Raw genomic sequence first — 18,228 nt, forward strand, 5'->3', positions numbered from 1 at the left:
GCTTCGGAAGAAAAAGGTGCAAACCCGAGAAAGATGGCCGATTCATTGTCAGTACATTGGGCTGGTGTTCATTCAAGTCATACAAGAGCACAGAGGATTGGCTGTAAGTGGCTTGACAAAACAAAACTAGCTACTGGCCCCAAATTAGCCCCAGCCCACCTAGCAGCCCGACTAGAATTTGCTAGAGGAAACAGAGTATGCCTGCATGGTAGCGATAGAAAAGGACGAGTCTACAGAAGATCTGTAGTAGGATGCGTACACTATTGCTTTTCGAGGAGGTTTTTAGATGGTTTTAGTGGTCATTTCAATGGAAGCAAAAGCCGAGTTGGTTTTTATTGAAACTGGCGGTGGAGTTGGGGGATAAATGAGTGAAAACTTCATCGTAATGTAGAAAAATGCTTGTCCATATATGGCAGGTTCCGTACGGCAGTACTTACAGGAGGTCGATATTGCCGCTTTGGATTGGCTAGCGCGTAACCCGAACTTAAATCCTGTCGAGTATTCATGAGATAAACTCAAGAGAAAAGTTCGCGTTGGAAATCGTGCACCAGCCACGAAATCGGATCTCAAAACGGCGCTCATTGCAGAATGGGATAGAATCGAAAAAGATCGAGTAAAGAAACTTATTCGATCCGTGAAAAAGCGATTGAAGCTTCTCTTATGGCCAGGGGAGGGAACACTAAATATAAATATGTTTATTTTCCAATAAATTATTACTTCGATGGATTTGAGCTTGTATTTTGTTTTCCCTTTAATTATAACCCTTTTTATTGTTTAACATTCCTTTACATTTGATATTTTTTCTTTGCCAAAAAATTACCCAATCAGTTTTTTCCCCACGAGTGTAGTTAGTTCACAAAATCTGATTACTGTAAATTATCAAACAAATCAAATGCCACTTAAAGCTGAAACATTATTACGCAATTAAATCCTTTTTTTTTCATAAATTCTTCGATTTGATGATGATGAGTTGAGTTTATATTCTTTTCACAAGACAGTAAAAAAATATGTAACTACTACTACTTTAGTAAACGTTTTGAATGTAAAATTTATGCTTATGATTAGGGTCACATATGCATATCATTTAACAATTATTAGTTGTAATATCATGATACAGTAGAAGAAAATGCTAATTCTATTTCAATTCCAATCTTATCTTAAACACATTTCTAATGTAGTTAGGTAATTATTGTATATTTTGTTGAGTTTTCGCTATTTAATAATATACAATCTCAGATCCATAACAAATTTATTATAATAGATAAACACTGGTTACTTTTTTATATCCTATTTTCTATAAGAATAATAAATTTATAGATCATAATCAATGTCAGTTTATTTATAGTGAAAAATATGGTTTGATCAAAATCATGTTTATAATAAAATTATTCCGCTTTATTCCCTTAATCGACCGAAATATTAAGATGGAAGATGTTATGCGGGAGTGGGTGTATGTTTATGTATAATCATGTGTGTGTAGAATAATGTCTGCACTTAATAAAAATAATAGATCTCTTAATAACAAAAACACATGACCCTCTGCGGGATTGAAGCGGTCGGTCCTGCAATTGAACTCTGTGTTTGCTTACTGTTTTAGGGTCAATAAAGTATGTGTTGAATTTATGTTTTCTCATCGCTTTGTAGTTTTATAAAATAAATTAGTGTGAATTTGAAAAGTTTGTATTACATCACTTGTCACTGGACTTAATATGTAAAATGGTAAGTACTAATAAAAAATAAATTTTACTAAAATTAATTGATACAAAATACAATACGTGGTGAAAGTATTTATAGTAATTGGTAATTTTAAATGTTTTTAACAATAATTTGACAGGGTTCAACACTTTTTGAATTTAGTGTATAAATAATCACTTCAGTTTAAATATTATTAATATTTATGCTTTCTAAAATTCTAATAACTAAGAATGGTTTGCATATAGTCTGTACATATAGAACGGTTTTATAAGATCTTGTCATGTTAAATCCTTTCGTAAATAAAAGTTAACTACAAATAAAGAAAATTAATTAATTCAACTGAAAGCTTGATAATTAACAGGGTTTATAAAAAGTGTTTTATTCTTAATCAACTTCTGAGGCGTGACCGAACTAATAAGCGTTCTTTTTCTTAAATTATTATTTTAACGTTTTTTTATTCTTTTCAATGGTAAGCCAAAAATTTTACCCTTATAAAAGTTTATTCAGCTACTTACCCCAGTTGTACGATATTATAAATTGTACAAAAGATCACATTATACAGGATACTTTAAAAAACTCCTAAATTTGTTTTTATTATTCAACACTTTGAGCCCCAACCAAAATTGATAAACTTTCCCCAGTGCCCAAAATTTGTTTTGTGTTTTTACACTGCATATGGGGTGTAGATCCAAGGAAAAATTATGAAATGATTTACTTCGAATAAAAAGTGCAAAAAATGATTTTGTGTATATTATACAAATTTGGAGTTAGCCGTAAAGCTGCCAGAAAACCAACCCCATTTATTGAGGAGAAATAGAAATTGTACAAAAGAAGCTGAAGAAATGAAATTAATAATAAAGAAAATGATAAGGCAATAACAATATTGAAATGAAAGGATAATGATGCTTTCAACAAAGTGTGCTAATTAGACAATAAGCATTGACAGGCAAATCTTATATAGATCTGTCTGATCAAATGGCAAGTTACAACACTTTTTTGAGAAGGCCCTTGAAGGGGCATAGGAAAATTGCTTTTGAGCTGTTATTTGGTACAGAAGCAAAAAGTTACTGACGAAAAAAACTATTGCTAACTGCATTTCGTAGTGAAAAAAGAAGGTCCAAGTCACTCACAAGATAAGAAGAGATTGTGTAGGGTACAGTAAAAAAATAATAAATAAAACAAAAGGCATAAGTATAAGATAATGTTTCAAGGACCCAGAACAGTTCAACCAAACTGAAAAACACATTTAAATATGTTTCCTTGGGCTGTGGATAAGGTTCGAAATGAAAACATCGTGCGGTCCATAGCACCTCTCTGGGCAGTGGGGAAAGTGCAGTTGCGGGCCAATGGACCGCACCGAAGCTCAACGTGTTAATCTTGTATCCTTATTAAATTTTTGATACTTTTAGATTGGATTGTGGAACGCTTTATTATTTTTTACTCTAATAGAAGTGAAGTTGATCCACGGAAAATTGAGTGGAGATCATATATGCGTCACAGAAAAAACGTGAGTACAAATTATGTACATCGATCGACAGTTAGATATTGTTCACTACTTTCTCATTCTGACTTAAAATTATAATTAAATCTCTATTGTTTCTCATATTTTTCAGGTTTTTAGTTAATTCGACAGAATTTTATATAAAAAACCTGACAATTAGACAATACAAATGGTGCTTTAATTATCCACCTAGATGTTCATTTTATACTATCAACAAAGTGAACGCTTCTAGAGTTATTGTAAGTAATTTTTTTTTATTTCTGTAGCACTTATATATTATACGAGGTATGTTAAAAAATATACTAAACACTCACGTTTCGATAACCAAGTTATCGTCTTAACTCGACTTACCTGTTTCATACTAAATTTTCCCAACAATTAAACTTCTTTACTTAAAAATTGCAAGAACCGGTACACACAGTTATAAGCTATAGGTAAATAGCCCAACATTGTGAAAGCTGTATTGCCTTTAAAATTCACAAACCCATTCAACAATTTGTGCACCTAGTTATAATATTTCCAGATGATTAACGAAGGGGTTTCAGAATATACCCATCAAACTTGAAAGATTTTCGGTGAAGAATTCGTTAGAATTCATCATCTTATATCGAAACGCGTATTAGACAGTGTAATTGTGAGTGTTGGTGTAGTGGTAGTGTAAAAAGTGTGTCCAGAATTTATGAATCTATTTCAACTACTATGTCTACATATGTTGAGATAAGCAGTGGTAAGTTTCACCCATTCAGTCTTCAGCATTAATAACAATGTTATTGTGTTGATGCATTTGAAGATTATTTATACGAGGATGGACCCAGAAGTACCTGGCTATTGGATATATATGGATAATATTGGATAGCAATGTTTAAACAAGGCCGTACGACCACCGAAGACCAGAATCGCAGTGGTCGATCAAATGAGGTGACGAATCCAGAAATATTAAAAAAAAATCCACAAAGCGATACTGGATGACTTAGTAGACATAGTAGGCATTTCAAAAAGGGGAGTACATCGCATATTAACTGAAAATTTGGACATAAGAAAGTTGTGCGCAAGAAGGGTGCCGCGTCTGGACACAATGGAACAAAAACAGCGTTGTAAAGTGTTTGGCAATGTTTCACAGAAATAAAGCCGAATTTTTGAGCCGTTTATCACTTCACATCCGAAACAAAAGAAGAATCAAAACAATGGACTGAAAGGGAAAAACCGGCTCCAATAAAGCCAAAGTCCTAGCGTCGTTTTTTTGGGATGTGCGTGGGATAATTGTCATTGACTATCTTGAAAAAAGAAAAATTATGAATGGCGAGTATTATGCGAAATTATTGCATTGTTTGAGCGAACAAATCAAGCCGCATTTGGCCAAGAAGTGTTGTTTCATCAAGACAATGCACCAGCTCACACATCCGTTATTGCAATGGCCAAAATTGATGAATAAAAACTGGAATTGCTACCTCATGCACCCTATCTACCAGATTTAGCCCCTTCGGATTATTTTCTATTCCCATACTTCTCGGAGACCAGATATTTAAAAACAATGAATCGGTGATGTAGGCAGTTACTGGCTATTCTGAGGAGCTTGACGATTCTTATTATAAAAATGGTATGAAACCTATTGAACATCACTGGGAAAAGTGTATGGAGCTAAAAGGAGATTGCGTTGAAAAATAAATATAATTTTTTCCAAAATTTTTGTGTTTTCTTTATTGGCTCAGGTTTTTCTGGGATCATCCTCGTAGATGGTATGGGATATTTTCAAGTGGAAATGAGTCATAGTAGTACGAGCAATGTCGGAACATATTTTGATCTCAAAAAAAGATGAAAATGTGTAAATGCGTTTGTATTAAATTTGCCTTATATACTCAATCAAAATACAAATCAAAATGTGCTGAAAGGGAAGTGTTTTGACAACATTTCCGATAATAAGAAAACCACGACAAAGCAGATGAAAGTTATTTCGAAAGAAGCTTTCAGAAATTCTTCCATTCATAATGTAATAGTTCACTTTATTTTTAATGATCACACCTCGAATTCAGCTTGACATATTGACAGTTCTACTCTTCCTGGAGCACATGCCATTCGAATGCAAACTTGTAAATTGACACTGCACAACAGTTTCCAGAGCTCCAAAATTTGTTTAACAGTGCTATTAATAATGAAAATGTCAAGTTGATAGAAAGGGGCTTTTTTTACACTCCTCAACCATTTCCTATCAAGTACTTTATACCATGTTAATTTTTATAATCTACTTATTTTCCTTTTTTACCACTTCGGCTCAACATCTATATATTAGATGATTTTTGGAAACTATCTTGGTCTGATGTTGGAAAATTAATCCGGTTCACGCTCGCTCTTTTCCGAAAACTGATTAAAGAAATCGGGTCACAGCACATACATTATGAGTAGTATTATTAGTAGTACAGGGAAAATGACATCTCTATATTACCCATACATGCGTGCCATCATTTTGAATGTGACCATAACCTACTCCATGTCAACTTGGTTCAAGTTTAAGTACTTGCCTTAATATATAGACTCTAGGTCAGGTCAAGTAATTCTAGGACCATCCTTGTGGTAGTTATATGAAGTTTATAACCTCTCTAATTATAAATTAAATATTATTCAAAGTCGCATATTTCTAGGAAAAGAATGAAACACGCTCCGTAGAAGAATGTTGTCCAGGTTTTATCGAATATCAAAATGAATGTGTAACTCCGTGTATAAACTGTAATCATGGTATTTGCGAAAATGGTACTTGTACTTGTCTAACCGGTTTCAAAGGAGAACATTGTGACCAAGGTTGGTATTTAAAATATTTGTTTTCAATAAATATACTAACTTCTTGTGAAGTATATAAAATTTTCTCCTTCCCGCAGAATTTATTCTTGTACAACTTTCTCCGGTATCTATAGAATTATAAGCATTGCTTTTTTATCAACAACGCTGACGGTTTATTATCAAAGATTGAGAGAAACTTATTGATTGGCGCTGCTGCTGAAAACATAGAGGAAAGGAAGAAACGTATCAATACTGTAATGTTTTTCACATTCATTTCGATAGTTTTCATACCGTGGAGTCAATTTATACACACGGTGTTTAATACTTAAATACTCTATTTATTTATGCACCAAACAAATTACTAAATTATTACTAAACACTTTATAATTAATTTAAATTCGTTCTTTACTTATCTATCCCGTGGTGTTCGGAATGACATCAGATTATTTACTGACTACTCGCTAATAAACAAGCGCATATTTATACACAACAGATTTTTCGAAAATTCGGATTTCTAGGATGTAAGGAAACAAAAAGGCTTCTTAGAAATATACACATAATGTAAAGTCCTTCCAGGAATTGCCATACTAGAACAGGACCGGTCTCACCATCTACGTAAGTTCTTAACAATACGTATGAATAATAGTGCCAAACAAAGACTGTGAACAAAAAAAACGTTTATACAAATTTTTTAAATAATGTTCATAATTCTAATAATTATACTATTAGTTTAACGTTGTTTATAAAAAACTACCGTGTACTTATTAAATTTCAACTACAAATATAGAAAACACCTTTAATAGTTTACATGTTTCATATAACATAAATTATTATCACTCAAGGATAGTAATTTGACCTACAATCCGTCGTCAAGGGCAATAGATACCTTTTTGATAATTGTTACTTGCGTAAGAATGCATCTAATAAAACGATCATAGCATATCACTCAATAAGTCGTGAAAAACACATTTTTTTGTCAAAAATCGATTAATTTGTGTTTTCTGAAGTAACCACCTCGATTGGACGACCAGAACGTTCACCATCATCGGCGTCTGTACGACCACGTTTAAATTCAGCAAACCAATAACAAATGGTTCTTTTCGATGGAGCAGAGTCCGGATAACATTCTTGAAGCTATTACTTAGCTTGTACAGTATTGTTTTTCATCAAGAAGCTATGATAAATTAACACACGAAATTGTTTTGAAAGTAACAAAAGTAGCTTCACTTAAATGGCTGTTACTTACTAAACGAAATGTCATGAAATGTTACACATAGTCTTTTGAAGGCTAATACTTCACAAACGTCATGTGGATTTGACAATTTCAGCGCCATCTGTGTGTCAGTCACACGATTTACTGCTTGATTATAAATTTCTAAATATCCCACATAGGTGAACGACCTGAGCGCGATCAATCTTCAAAGTTATATTTCCACTAAAAAAACGATTACGGCTGCTTAAAACTTCTGTTTCCAATAATGTCTCACCCTACAACAATCTAGATCCACCACTACACTCCTGAAATCTGAAAACAGTGGATTGTAAAGGGTGAATCCATTTCGAACAAGGCAAACACGGTTTCATGGTCCTGTAAAGTGATGGCAACCGATTTTTGGGATAATCTTGGGATTGAGCTCATCGACTATTTTCAAAAACGTTAAAAAATAATAGGAGAGCTTTCCGTATCATTATTTGATAAGGTAAAGGGAAAAATTGCAAGAAAGCGACCGTTTCACCAGAACTGGCCCTCGGCGACTTCTTCCTCTTTCCTAACTTCAAAGTTTCACTTGCAGAAGAGGGATTTTCACCAGATGGAGACGTAATCGCTACGGCTATTTTGTGGATAATGATGGCAACTATTATTTGGAGAGGTTAAAAAGGTTAGACCATTGGACCATGGAATAAATGTATAGACTTAAAAGGAGACTATGCTGAAAAATAAAAATGATTATAGACAAAAAGTTTTGTTTCTTTTTTATGTCGGAAACTTTTCAGACAACCCTTGTATATCTGCTTCAATTGTGTAATTAATTGTTGTTGTTGTTGTTGTAAAAGTTTCAATCTGTTTGTATCCTCGGACTAACTTCTAAAGTAAGACTTTCGTTCATTTCCTGTTCCCCAAATTATTAATTTCTACACTAAACTTTTAAATCATTCTTTGTTTATGTTACGGTGAATGTACACTCTTGAGAAATGTGCACTCTTTCCGTAAAATGTGTACATTTCCCAAAAATTTAGGTATATGTGAACTGAATATAATGTATGTACATTTCTCGACAAATGTGTACTCTTGCCTTTATGTTTTAATAAAAGTTGGAATACAAAAAAAAAATTAAAAATGTTGCAGTAAAAAATATTTATTTAAATAAACATAATACAAAAGGCTTTAATAACGAAAATTATTTTAACTAAAAAATCTAAATGACAAACAAAGCATACTTTTCTTAGCATATTATATAATATATCGTAGGTTATGATCCCAATATTCTTAAATACAGTTTTCGTCCTAGCCAGGTTGCAAGCATATTTTGAACATCTCTATCGAGACCTGGCTTTGGGAATGGTGAGGCTTCACGTGTATTATTTCGCACCATCCCACATATTTGCTAATTCTTGGATAATTTTATTTGCAACAAATTTAGTTGAATGATTTGATAATTTAAAATAAATTTAAATTCAATATCTGGTTGTGTCTGTAAATCCATAAGATTCACTTAACACATTTCACTCGTCAATATTGGTTTTATCACAATTCCTTTTTTCTTGCTGTTTTTTTTTTGACATGCTTCACATAAAGATAAATACAACAACTGCTTCAGTAGTAATGTTGTTGTATTTGTTATTAATTTCTTTCACTAATCTGTTTCGGCCACCATGGCCAGTTGCCAAATGAGCATCGTGTATAATTCCACGAGTTTCTTCAATTTTTGCAAAATATTTCATTCTACCTTCTTCTTCAAATGGACTTATTAATTTTTCTTTCTTCCCTACCACTATTATATCGTATCTTTTCAGCCGGCGGTAATCTACATCACTTTTGTTCTTTTCATTTAATTTTGCTGCCTTTACTTCCAATAATATTTTTTCATACTGATGCTGGTTTAAATGAATTGTTTTTTTGTGATACAATCTGTTCTAGTTGGTTCTTACATTTTTCTTTTTGTACCATTGTTTTTCAAAAATGCTCACATTTACACAATTCAATGTACATTTTCCCTTATTTGAAATTGTAAATTTTAGTTGAATGCACATTACCGAAACGAGGAGGCAAATGTACATATGTAAATATCTACTATTACCGTAACATATATATTTGATATGTATGTAAATATTTTACAGAGTGCGGTTTCAATGAATGGGGTCCAAATTGTTCAAAAGCGTGCGATTGTAACAATAATTCATGTGATTATATGACAGGGTTATGTATAACAAATAGTACAAATATGATTACGACTGAAGAATCTCCAGTTACGGATGTTCAAAATAATATACCACAAGTTACACATGTCGTGACGAAGCTCAACGAAATAGCAGAAGTAAAAACTATCAAATTTACCCCAAATGAGGCAGTAACTTCGGTCTACAGTTTAACAAATAATCCTGAAATTGTAATAGATAAGAACGAGTTTAGATCTCCAACTACAGAATCAATATTTAATACGAACCTCACAAATGGAATAAAACTGAATGGTACATCAAGCACCGATATTGCAAATTTGAAAAATACAACGAAACATTCAAGTAAACAGATGAATCAATTACTTGAGAAACAATTTCCCGCGGAAAATATATTTCCGATAAAAACTTTTCCGAATGGTACAATAGCGACGAAAGTAGGTTTGCTTATTCCAGTTGAAATACAGTATGGTAAACTTCAAACGGCCTCATCTAACGAAACGAGATTGTTCGGCAACGAAGAGTATTTGAACAGAACGAATGATTATCCTTCTAAAGATGTAATTTTATTCACGATTGCAATTATTGCGATTTTCGTTGGGGTGCTTGCTATTCTGTCTATTAATATTATGAAAAAAAGAAAACTCAATCAAACTCTTCAACACGAAAATAATCAAGTTGCGGTTTTTTCGACGAGTATTTTCCACTCGCCGTTACCAGGTGAGTCATGTTAATATAAATTATTAGCTTATATATTCTATTTAAGCAATTTTTGGTTTTAATTTAGAAGTAATAAGAATTTTGTTCTAAGTTTTTTAAATTTGATTATTGTGTGTATTATAGTAGAAATAATAGTACAGGGGGTGTCTTATAAGGAATATCAGTTTTCATAATAGAAAATTCCTACAACTTAATTTACACAAAAGTTGTTAACGCTGTCTCTAATTCTATGAATTGGTTAACTTCCTTCTAATCATGATGTCTTTGTTTATTGACGACCGCTTACGTTTTTATGGGGTGCGATAAAGATGAAATTCTTATATTAATTAGTACATTATTGGAATCAAAAGTTTAAAGCAGCCGTAGCAATAAGGAAAATCTATGGAATTGAAAGGGAAGACACAGTTGATTAGGCGAAAGGGTCAACATTGATTTACTTATTATTATTATATTGGGAATTTGACGCTTGAAGATCGTTTCCGCTTAGGGCGGGTATTCTTAATTCACTCCTCTCTCAAGCGAGCGACCACCAAAGGGAGTGGTTTTATTGGTAGCGAAATGAAAGTTTTAGATTCCCATGTACCCATCCGCTCGCAAGTTTGTAACACGAGCGACTAGTTACGGCATCACCGGTATATAGGCGTATTTTGTCAAAATAGTCCTGTGCTTGTGCTGTCAATTGAACGCTAACGTAAAACCATTTTTCTAATAGTAAAAGTTTATGAACTGTGAAATTCGAGGATTGGCTATTAGATAACAAGACTGTGCGCCCTAGACGGGTAGGATAAAAAACGAGTAATGCGTTGGGTAGTTAGATATCTTGTCGATGCACATCTCAAAACAAGTTTCCGTCACTATTATAGTTTTTATACAGTAGTGGTTTGAAACGAACGTGTTTTTTTCTCGTGCCGAAATCCATGTGTGACGAAAAACAAGAGTAACGTATCAATCTCAAATTTCTCGTTAAAATAAAAAAAAGATCCGATTGAGTGCTATAAATTTTTGAGTAGTGTAATCGCTTTAATGAGAGCCGAGAGAGCACTGAAGATGACCAGCACCCAGGTCGCTCTGTGACTGTTTCAACTCCGGAAACAGTGACCAAAATCAACCAAATTATGCGTACAGATCGTCGAGTGAGTATCCGGATGATTGCCGATAAAAACACGGTTAGAAAAAATTTATACGAGGAATTACACATGACAGTCTTTGCGAAGTTGGTGCCAAAAATCTAGATCAGCTCAGATTTACTTGAAAGGTTAGAAAAAGATCTGCTTGGGACCAGATTTGAGTCCATGATAGTGGTGAAGCAAAAAATGGCAGAGCTCTTAAAGGCGCTTACCAAAGAAGACTTCCAGCACTGCTTCGATCAATGGAAAAAAACGTATGGAAAGGTGTGTGGCGAGGATAGTGGATTATATTGAAGGAGAGCATCGAATGTAGAATAATTTGTATAATAAAACCGTTTTTCGTAACCTCGTAGAGGAACATGAGTGTAGTCAATGCATCCAATCACCCCGATACATTATATTTTCAAAAGAACCTCAAACATTCCAAATTCATATTCAACTGAAAATAAATCATAAGTAATTTTTTCGTTCCTTTCTTCTAATATCATTTAACTCAGAAATTGTATGGGGAAATTTTATGAATACCTCAATAATTTTGTGAATGCAGCGACTCACTGATGATTGGGAGATACCCAAACAACAATTATTTCCTACACCTTGCAGGTAACTACCAGTACCAAAAAATGCTGCCAATAACTGAATGAAATAATTTCATTTTAAAATCTAGAGAGCATTAACAACTTTTTTAGCAGCTACATATTTGTTATAAGTTTGTATAAATTAAAACCAAATAAAAAGTAAACTAGTTCTTACTACTATAGTTTTTACAGATTCTTCCAGATATTTTGTTATCGTATCAAAACATGAAAGTTTTATATAAAATTAAAACACTGTTTCAATAAAAATGATAGGTTAGAATTGTCTATTTGGCGAAAGCGTTCCTATTGCGAGGAGAAAGCATGAGAATCGAGATTTCAATGAATCGATATCGCTCCAAGCGAAAACCTGTGAATACCGGCCCAGGTCATCCAACTACGTGCATTCGCCTATTATCGGACTCCCTTGGACGTTCCAAAGTTACCATACGTCGCTATTTGAAATCATTAGATAAGACCTATAAAAGTTGTTAAATAGTATAACACGTATTAACTGAGATCAAGCGAAATGTCGAGTAGAGGTGTGTAAACATCTCCTTGCCCTGCCGAAAGATGATTATTTTATTAGACGCATTGTCACTTGCGATGTAAAATGGGTTAATCTAAACACCCAGGGTACGGAAAATCAGTGATCAGACAAAGGACAATTACCAATACCCGTCGCAAAGAGAAGTTGATTCGAGCGTAAAGTCTTGTTGTGTCTGGTGAAATTATGACGATTTAGTTTACTTCAAAATCGTTCCAGAGGTTTTATCGGAGAAATATCCAGGTTTAGTCAACCGAAAACGGGCTTTCTTACAAAAAAATGCTAAGCCACATACTGCGAAATTTACATGAAATAAGATCGTGGTCGAATTGAAGTCCTACCACATCCAGCATTTAGTCAGGACCTTGCACCATCAGATTGTTATTTAATAAAATATATGGTGAAAACAGTGTGACATTTTTTTTCATTTAAGCCCTAAGAATGATTTTATCAAGAGCTTGCTGAACGTGAGTTAAGCCATGTAATTTGAGGGGCTTTCTTTTTGTATGATTCTTTATTAAACAACGTAAACAAAGAAAATAGGCATTATTTATGAGGCACACTTTATATAATAACTCTTCAATTCAAGGGGATTACGAAGAATTTGTTAAATTAACATTAGAAGAGTAGCACCAGTCCGGTTTTTGGAAAGATTAAGGATCTGGGGCTGATTATTGAATTCTAGTTGCGAAACTCAGTGTCTCTAATATTTATCACTAAGATACTATTAATGATATAGAAATAATCAATATCAACCACTTGTCACAAGTTGTTATCAATATCGGCAGCCACTTTACTAATTAACTTCACAACACCGGGGCTCAAATTTAATACTAATAGAGACAACGAACTCTATATGTTACTTTATGATTATTTAAATGTTGAATGTTAAATGTTTGAAGCAAACACGATCCCATTTTACACGCGTATGACGTCAACACGCTGATAAGCATATTACAAAATAAGTCATCAATATGGTGTGAATTCTTGACATTATTAAAACTGGTCAAGGTATTAGTTATATGAGGAATATTCGTTGTCATCGGTTATGAAAGAAGTATATCAAAATAACTAAACTTCCATCGTTGAATTAAAAATTTTATTAAGCAGTTAATCTATTGAAATAAATAACAGAAAGTTAGTATCTAAAAAAATCGAGATCGACTTAAATAGGTAGAACAAGTTGGAGCAGCTGGTGAACAGTATTATCTGTAAGCTTTTGGAGGATTCAGTTAATTTACTCTTGTGCCCTTGACTTTGAAATAAGTCTGGGGTCATTCTAAGCATGTTCATGCCTCTTTCATAACTTTTTCTATTTAATTTCGTATTTTCAATTTTTGATCATGATGCTTTTATGTCTTCAGCTCCCTGTTCCCATCGGTCTAGTGCTTACAAAACTGACCAGACGTCCCTTTTTATAATTACGAGTTCCGGTGTCCCCGCGCGAAAATTTGAGTAGTAGAAGATATCTCAGAGTAACGATTTGTTTACTATCAAAACAATATAAGGGTAAGAAACCGTTCAAGACGATGTTTTATCAATCAATTGGTGATTTAATCAGAACTTAAGTTTTAATTTCTTCATCGATAGTCTTTACTTCTATTGTATAGCTGGAGATATACATGGAAGATAATTCACACCTTTAACAAATATTGTGAATATTTCATTGCATAGATCTACTCGACGCTTCAGAAAAGACATTTTTTACATCTGCTACTCATATTAACGTCCAAAGGTGGCTTAATCTCAAGTTCACATGTCAATTAATTTATTCAAGCATAGCTTCGATGTTTTCAGCAATAAACACATATTTTAGATGCTCTTCATACAGCCCAAGAAAAAAAAGCTAGAACTTCATTATTTTAAACGAAGTTTTTATTAAACTACACTTAATAATTACCAATTATTCGTATTATATTTGATTAAACTATTGTTATTTCATTATTTGTCGAAATATCGATTCTTAACTTTGCAGCTGTGAGAGAATATGAATACGATCATCCTGTGTCAAGTGCAGCATCAGTATTTAAACCTATTGAATTAAAAGATCACCAAAACATCGAACAAAGCTCGGAACCAATATACGATGAAATACCGTACAAAGAATTTGAGCAAAGCTCTAAGGACACTAATTCCGCTATATATGTTAATACACTTGGACGGACAAAATTGTAATTAAATTTATTTTTAGTATTGTGTGTTTATTTTTTTATTGGGGAAGTTGACATTTCGAAATTAGATGATATTTTAGGTAAAAAGGTGAGTTGCTGAATTGTTTTTGTCGGCAGTCAAAACAGAAATAAATGTGAGATAAAATTGACACGATTAATTGTTGTCTTCGTCATTTTGCTTCGTTATTTGTTTTCAAATCTCACAAAACAATTTTGATATCAATTTTAAGGAACTTGAAGATATCAAATCTTTTTCAAATTATAAATATTTACTCTTAATATATTTTTATAAATGAGAGAGTAATAACATAAAATTTATTATGGAAGGCTCTAAAAAATTAGATCATCACCAAATTCCGAATCCCTCCATCCGCAACTCTGGAGGTCATTGGTTGAGAAGTAATAGCGAGTGTAAATTAGCTGGAATAATCCTCATACCTGGAAAACCGGCTGAAGAGGTTAATTCAAATAGACCAGTCAGTTTACTTCCAATACTGGCTTTTAGAGAGGCCTCATTCTTAATCAAAACCAAGTTATTCCGAAACATCAATTTGGATTCCGAGAGGAACACGCTACCAACGAACAAGTACAAAGAATAACAAATGAAATCATGCAATATCTTGAAGACAAAAAGTACTACTCCGAGATATTCCTCGATACAAGTCGGGCCTTTGATAAAATCTGGTACTTGGGACTACTTTACAAAATCAGAAAATTCTTTCCTCTACTTTATTTCCTTATTCTTTAATTCTACCTTGAATTCAACGATTCATTTAATGAACGCAAGTGCTTATTAAGGTACCGTTTTGGATCCGCTAAATTAATCTAATTTACCCACATCAGAGAACACCCAGTGTAACAAATGGCGATGACATTGCTTTACTAGCTCCATACTGACATCCTAAAACTGCATTTTGCACTGAATTTTTCCTTTAAAAGGTGAAATAAGACTTTCTCAACTTGCAAACTGAAAAATGATTTTTAAAAATGTCTCTTCCACATCATAAGCAACTTTTTGTTGGTTTCACAACCGTCTGAACCAGGTATATAACGGAAATGGTTATATCGGAGTCGGAGTCGGGGTTTTGAAAATTGAGTTGTCGGAGTCGGAGGCAGATGAGAGATTTTCTGTACTTTGTCCATTGTTTATTATCTTCTTGACAGCTACCTTAGAATATAATTGTTGTTTTCACCCTAAAAAAAGTGAATGAAATAATGGAAAGGCGAGGAAAATGAAGGTTAAGCAATTTAATTGTCATCGTTGTATGTTCGAATTCTAGTAATACATAATTATAATATCAAAATCCTTCATGAAGCTTCAATATTATTGGAAAATAGTAACACGATCTGTTTGAAAATGTTGATAAACTGCTAAAAAATCATTTTCCATGACTGCACATTTATGAGCCGGTTCAATAAAATGAAATATACAAAGATATTTTAGCATCTTCAATTTCAGAACTAGGAAATACATGAAAAATTGAATCTTATATAGGTTGTAAATTAAATCATATGAAATGATTCCAGAAAAAGCAAATCATATTTAACAAACAAAACAGTGGATTTTCTCATTTGTGATTTTCCATTCCGTTAAAATTCCATTAATTTTTTCTTGGATTAGATCTTCTGTATGTTTTTCATTGAATGTGTGACTTTCAATCTATTAAATTCTTCTTTCATGCCATGCGCTGTTAGACTTAATAACGATACATTCGAAATTAGTTCACTCAAAATATTCCCACTTTTTGGAATCGGAATCGAATCTCCGTAACATCCCTAGTCTGAACAATCAAAACCACAGTACTGAAGTCATAAGTATAACCATCATAAGTTTGAAGAAGTACTTTTTTAGTCATTTTTTTTGTTTGGAAACATGGGCGGCAACAATTTAGAGGATTCTGGATTAGAGGATTTAGAGGATTTTCTGAAGCTTCATAAGTATTGTGAGTTGTAAATTCGGCACCAACTTTTGCCTTTCTACCTGGTTTTTAATGAGTTTCAGCACAAGCTCATTCTGTGAGGAGTAAAATCTATCGATGAATGACCTCGTTACGTTTTTGGTGCGCACCCTATGATGCGCAACTTTCTAAGTTGTCAGTGTCAACATATTGCTGTTTTTATTATAAATGTCAATAATTAATATTGTTATTGTGACGTTTTAATTTTTATCATTGTGTTCCGCTAAAATGAACTGAAAGTATTTTCAATAACTATGGCAGAAAGAGGTGAAATTAATTTTTTTGTCGATGTCTATAAATTCTTCCACGTTATTATGATTTATTTTATAAATAATTTTTAAATATTAAAAACTGTAGTCAATAATTCGATAATATTATCAGAAAAATCGACAATATTTTTTCATTATAATGTTTTTATATAATTTTCTTTCGAAAAGTTATTTTTTAGCTTATTTAAATAATTTTCATGTACTATTTATTATTGTATGTAAAAGATTTAGTGACATAATTATCTTTTTATAACCATTTTTGTTAATTATTAAGATAATATTATATTTTAAATTTAAAAAAAAATGTTTATAAAAACCTTTTTTTATCAATTTTCTTAAAGTCGGTTAAAATTTTTATAATTATGCATTTATAAATTTTCTAATTTTTGGAGTTTACTTCTTAAGAATTGATTTGCATATATAAGGGGCCCGGTATGAGAAAAATGTGAGGAGTAAAATCTATAAATGAATGACCTCGTTACGTTTTTGGTGCGCACCCTATGATGCGCAACTTTCTAATTTGTTAGTGTCGACATACTTATATTGCTGTTTTTATTATAAATGTCAATAATTAATATTGTTATTGTGACGTTTTAATTTTTATCATTGTGTTCCACTAAAGTGAACTGAAAGTATTTTCAAATAACTATGGCAGAAAGAGGTGTAGATGATATTGCCGGAACATCTAACAAACACGTGGTTGCAAGGTACGTTATAATTCATGTATTATATGTATGAGCATGTGCAATTTGTATTTATTAAATATTTTAATAATTATCGATGTAGTTCATATAAATATATATTTGAAAACAACACATAAAATTAGATAATCAACCCAATATGAATTATCGAGATTATTGACTATTGTAAAAAGTTTAATGTAAAATATTTCGTCGATTAGTTATAATAAATGTATATGAAATGAATAAATTGAATAAATATATATTTATATATGTATATTATTTTCATCAATTAACAATTTTACCCTTTTATACAGTATCAATCTTTTTTAAGTTAAATAAACTCTTTTTGCGTCTGGTTAGACTATCGAACTTAACGAGTAAATTCCAGTCGTGCGTCGGAGCTGACACACACATTTTTTTATTGTTCTCATTCTGAGGCACGTAGGAGACCATTATACCTTCCTCCCTGAATACAAAAATACTAGAAGAGCTCACTCTATTTTTAATGCTTTTTAGCTCTTTCGGTATTTGCCAACTCTTGTAATGAGTACACATCTGAAAAGCGCACGTCTTTCCCCAGTCCTCCCTCTCTGGATTTTCCATGTTTCTCTATAGGCTCAGTTCATACGTTAGTAATATAGACCAGAAGGTACACGGTTGATCTGTTTACGAAAGCTGTATTGATGATGGCAGAAACAGTGTTAATGACTCGGAAGTGTATACTTTTTATAAGTATGAGTCATGTTAACATTGTTGAAAATTACCTTTCCGAGGAACTGCGTCAGTCAAATTGACTCTCCGTAAAGAAAAAATG

General features: G+C 32.5%; 1 protein-coding gene across 1 annotated transcript; it reads left to right on the forward strand.

Annotated features, from left to right (window-relative positions):
- Window positions 1-1,429: 1,429 nt before the first annotated feature.
- On the forward strand, window positions 1,430-14,526 carry LOC130903635 (uncharacterized). Its single transcript, XM_057815858.1, has 6 exons — window positions 1,430-1,719; window positions 3,105-3,202; window positions 3,309-3,435; window positions 5,833-5,989; window positions 9,308-10,084; window positions 14,309-14,526. The coding sequence occupies exons 1-6, from the start codon at window positions 1,717-1,719 to the stop codon at window positions 14,506-14,508; spliced, it is 1,362 nt and encodes a 453-aa protein (XP_057671841.1). The 5' UTR covers window positions 1,430-1,716; the 3' UTR covers window positions 14,509-14,526.
- The last annotated feature ends 3,702 nt before the right edge of the window (window positions 14,527-18,228 follow it).

The sequence above is a fragment of the Diorhabda carinulata genome, chromosome 2 (assembly GCF_026250575.1).
Source record: "Diorhabda carinulata isolate Delta chromosome 2, icDioCari1.1, whole genome shotgun sequence".
Lineage (NCBI taxonomy): Eukaryota > Metazoa > Arthropoda > Insecta > Coleoptera > Chrysomelidae > Diorhabda > Diorhabda carinulata.

Bases quoted from the DNA above. Each gene is read 5' to 3' on its own strand.
- LOC130903635 (XM_057815858.1), top strand. The intron at 3,203-3,308 runs GTGAGTACAAAT...CATATTTTTCAG, and splicing joins ATATGCGTCACAGAAAAAAC to GTTTTTAGTTAATTCGACAG. The intron at 10,085-14,308 runs GTGAGTCATGTT...TTAACTTTGCAG, and splicing joins TTTCCACTCGCCGTTACCAG to CTGTGAGAGAATATGAATAC.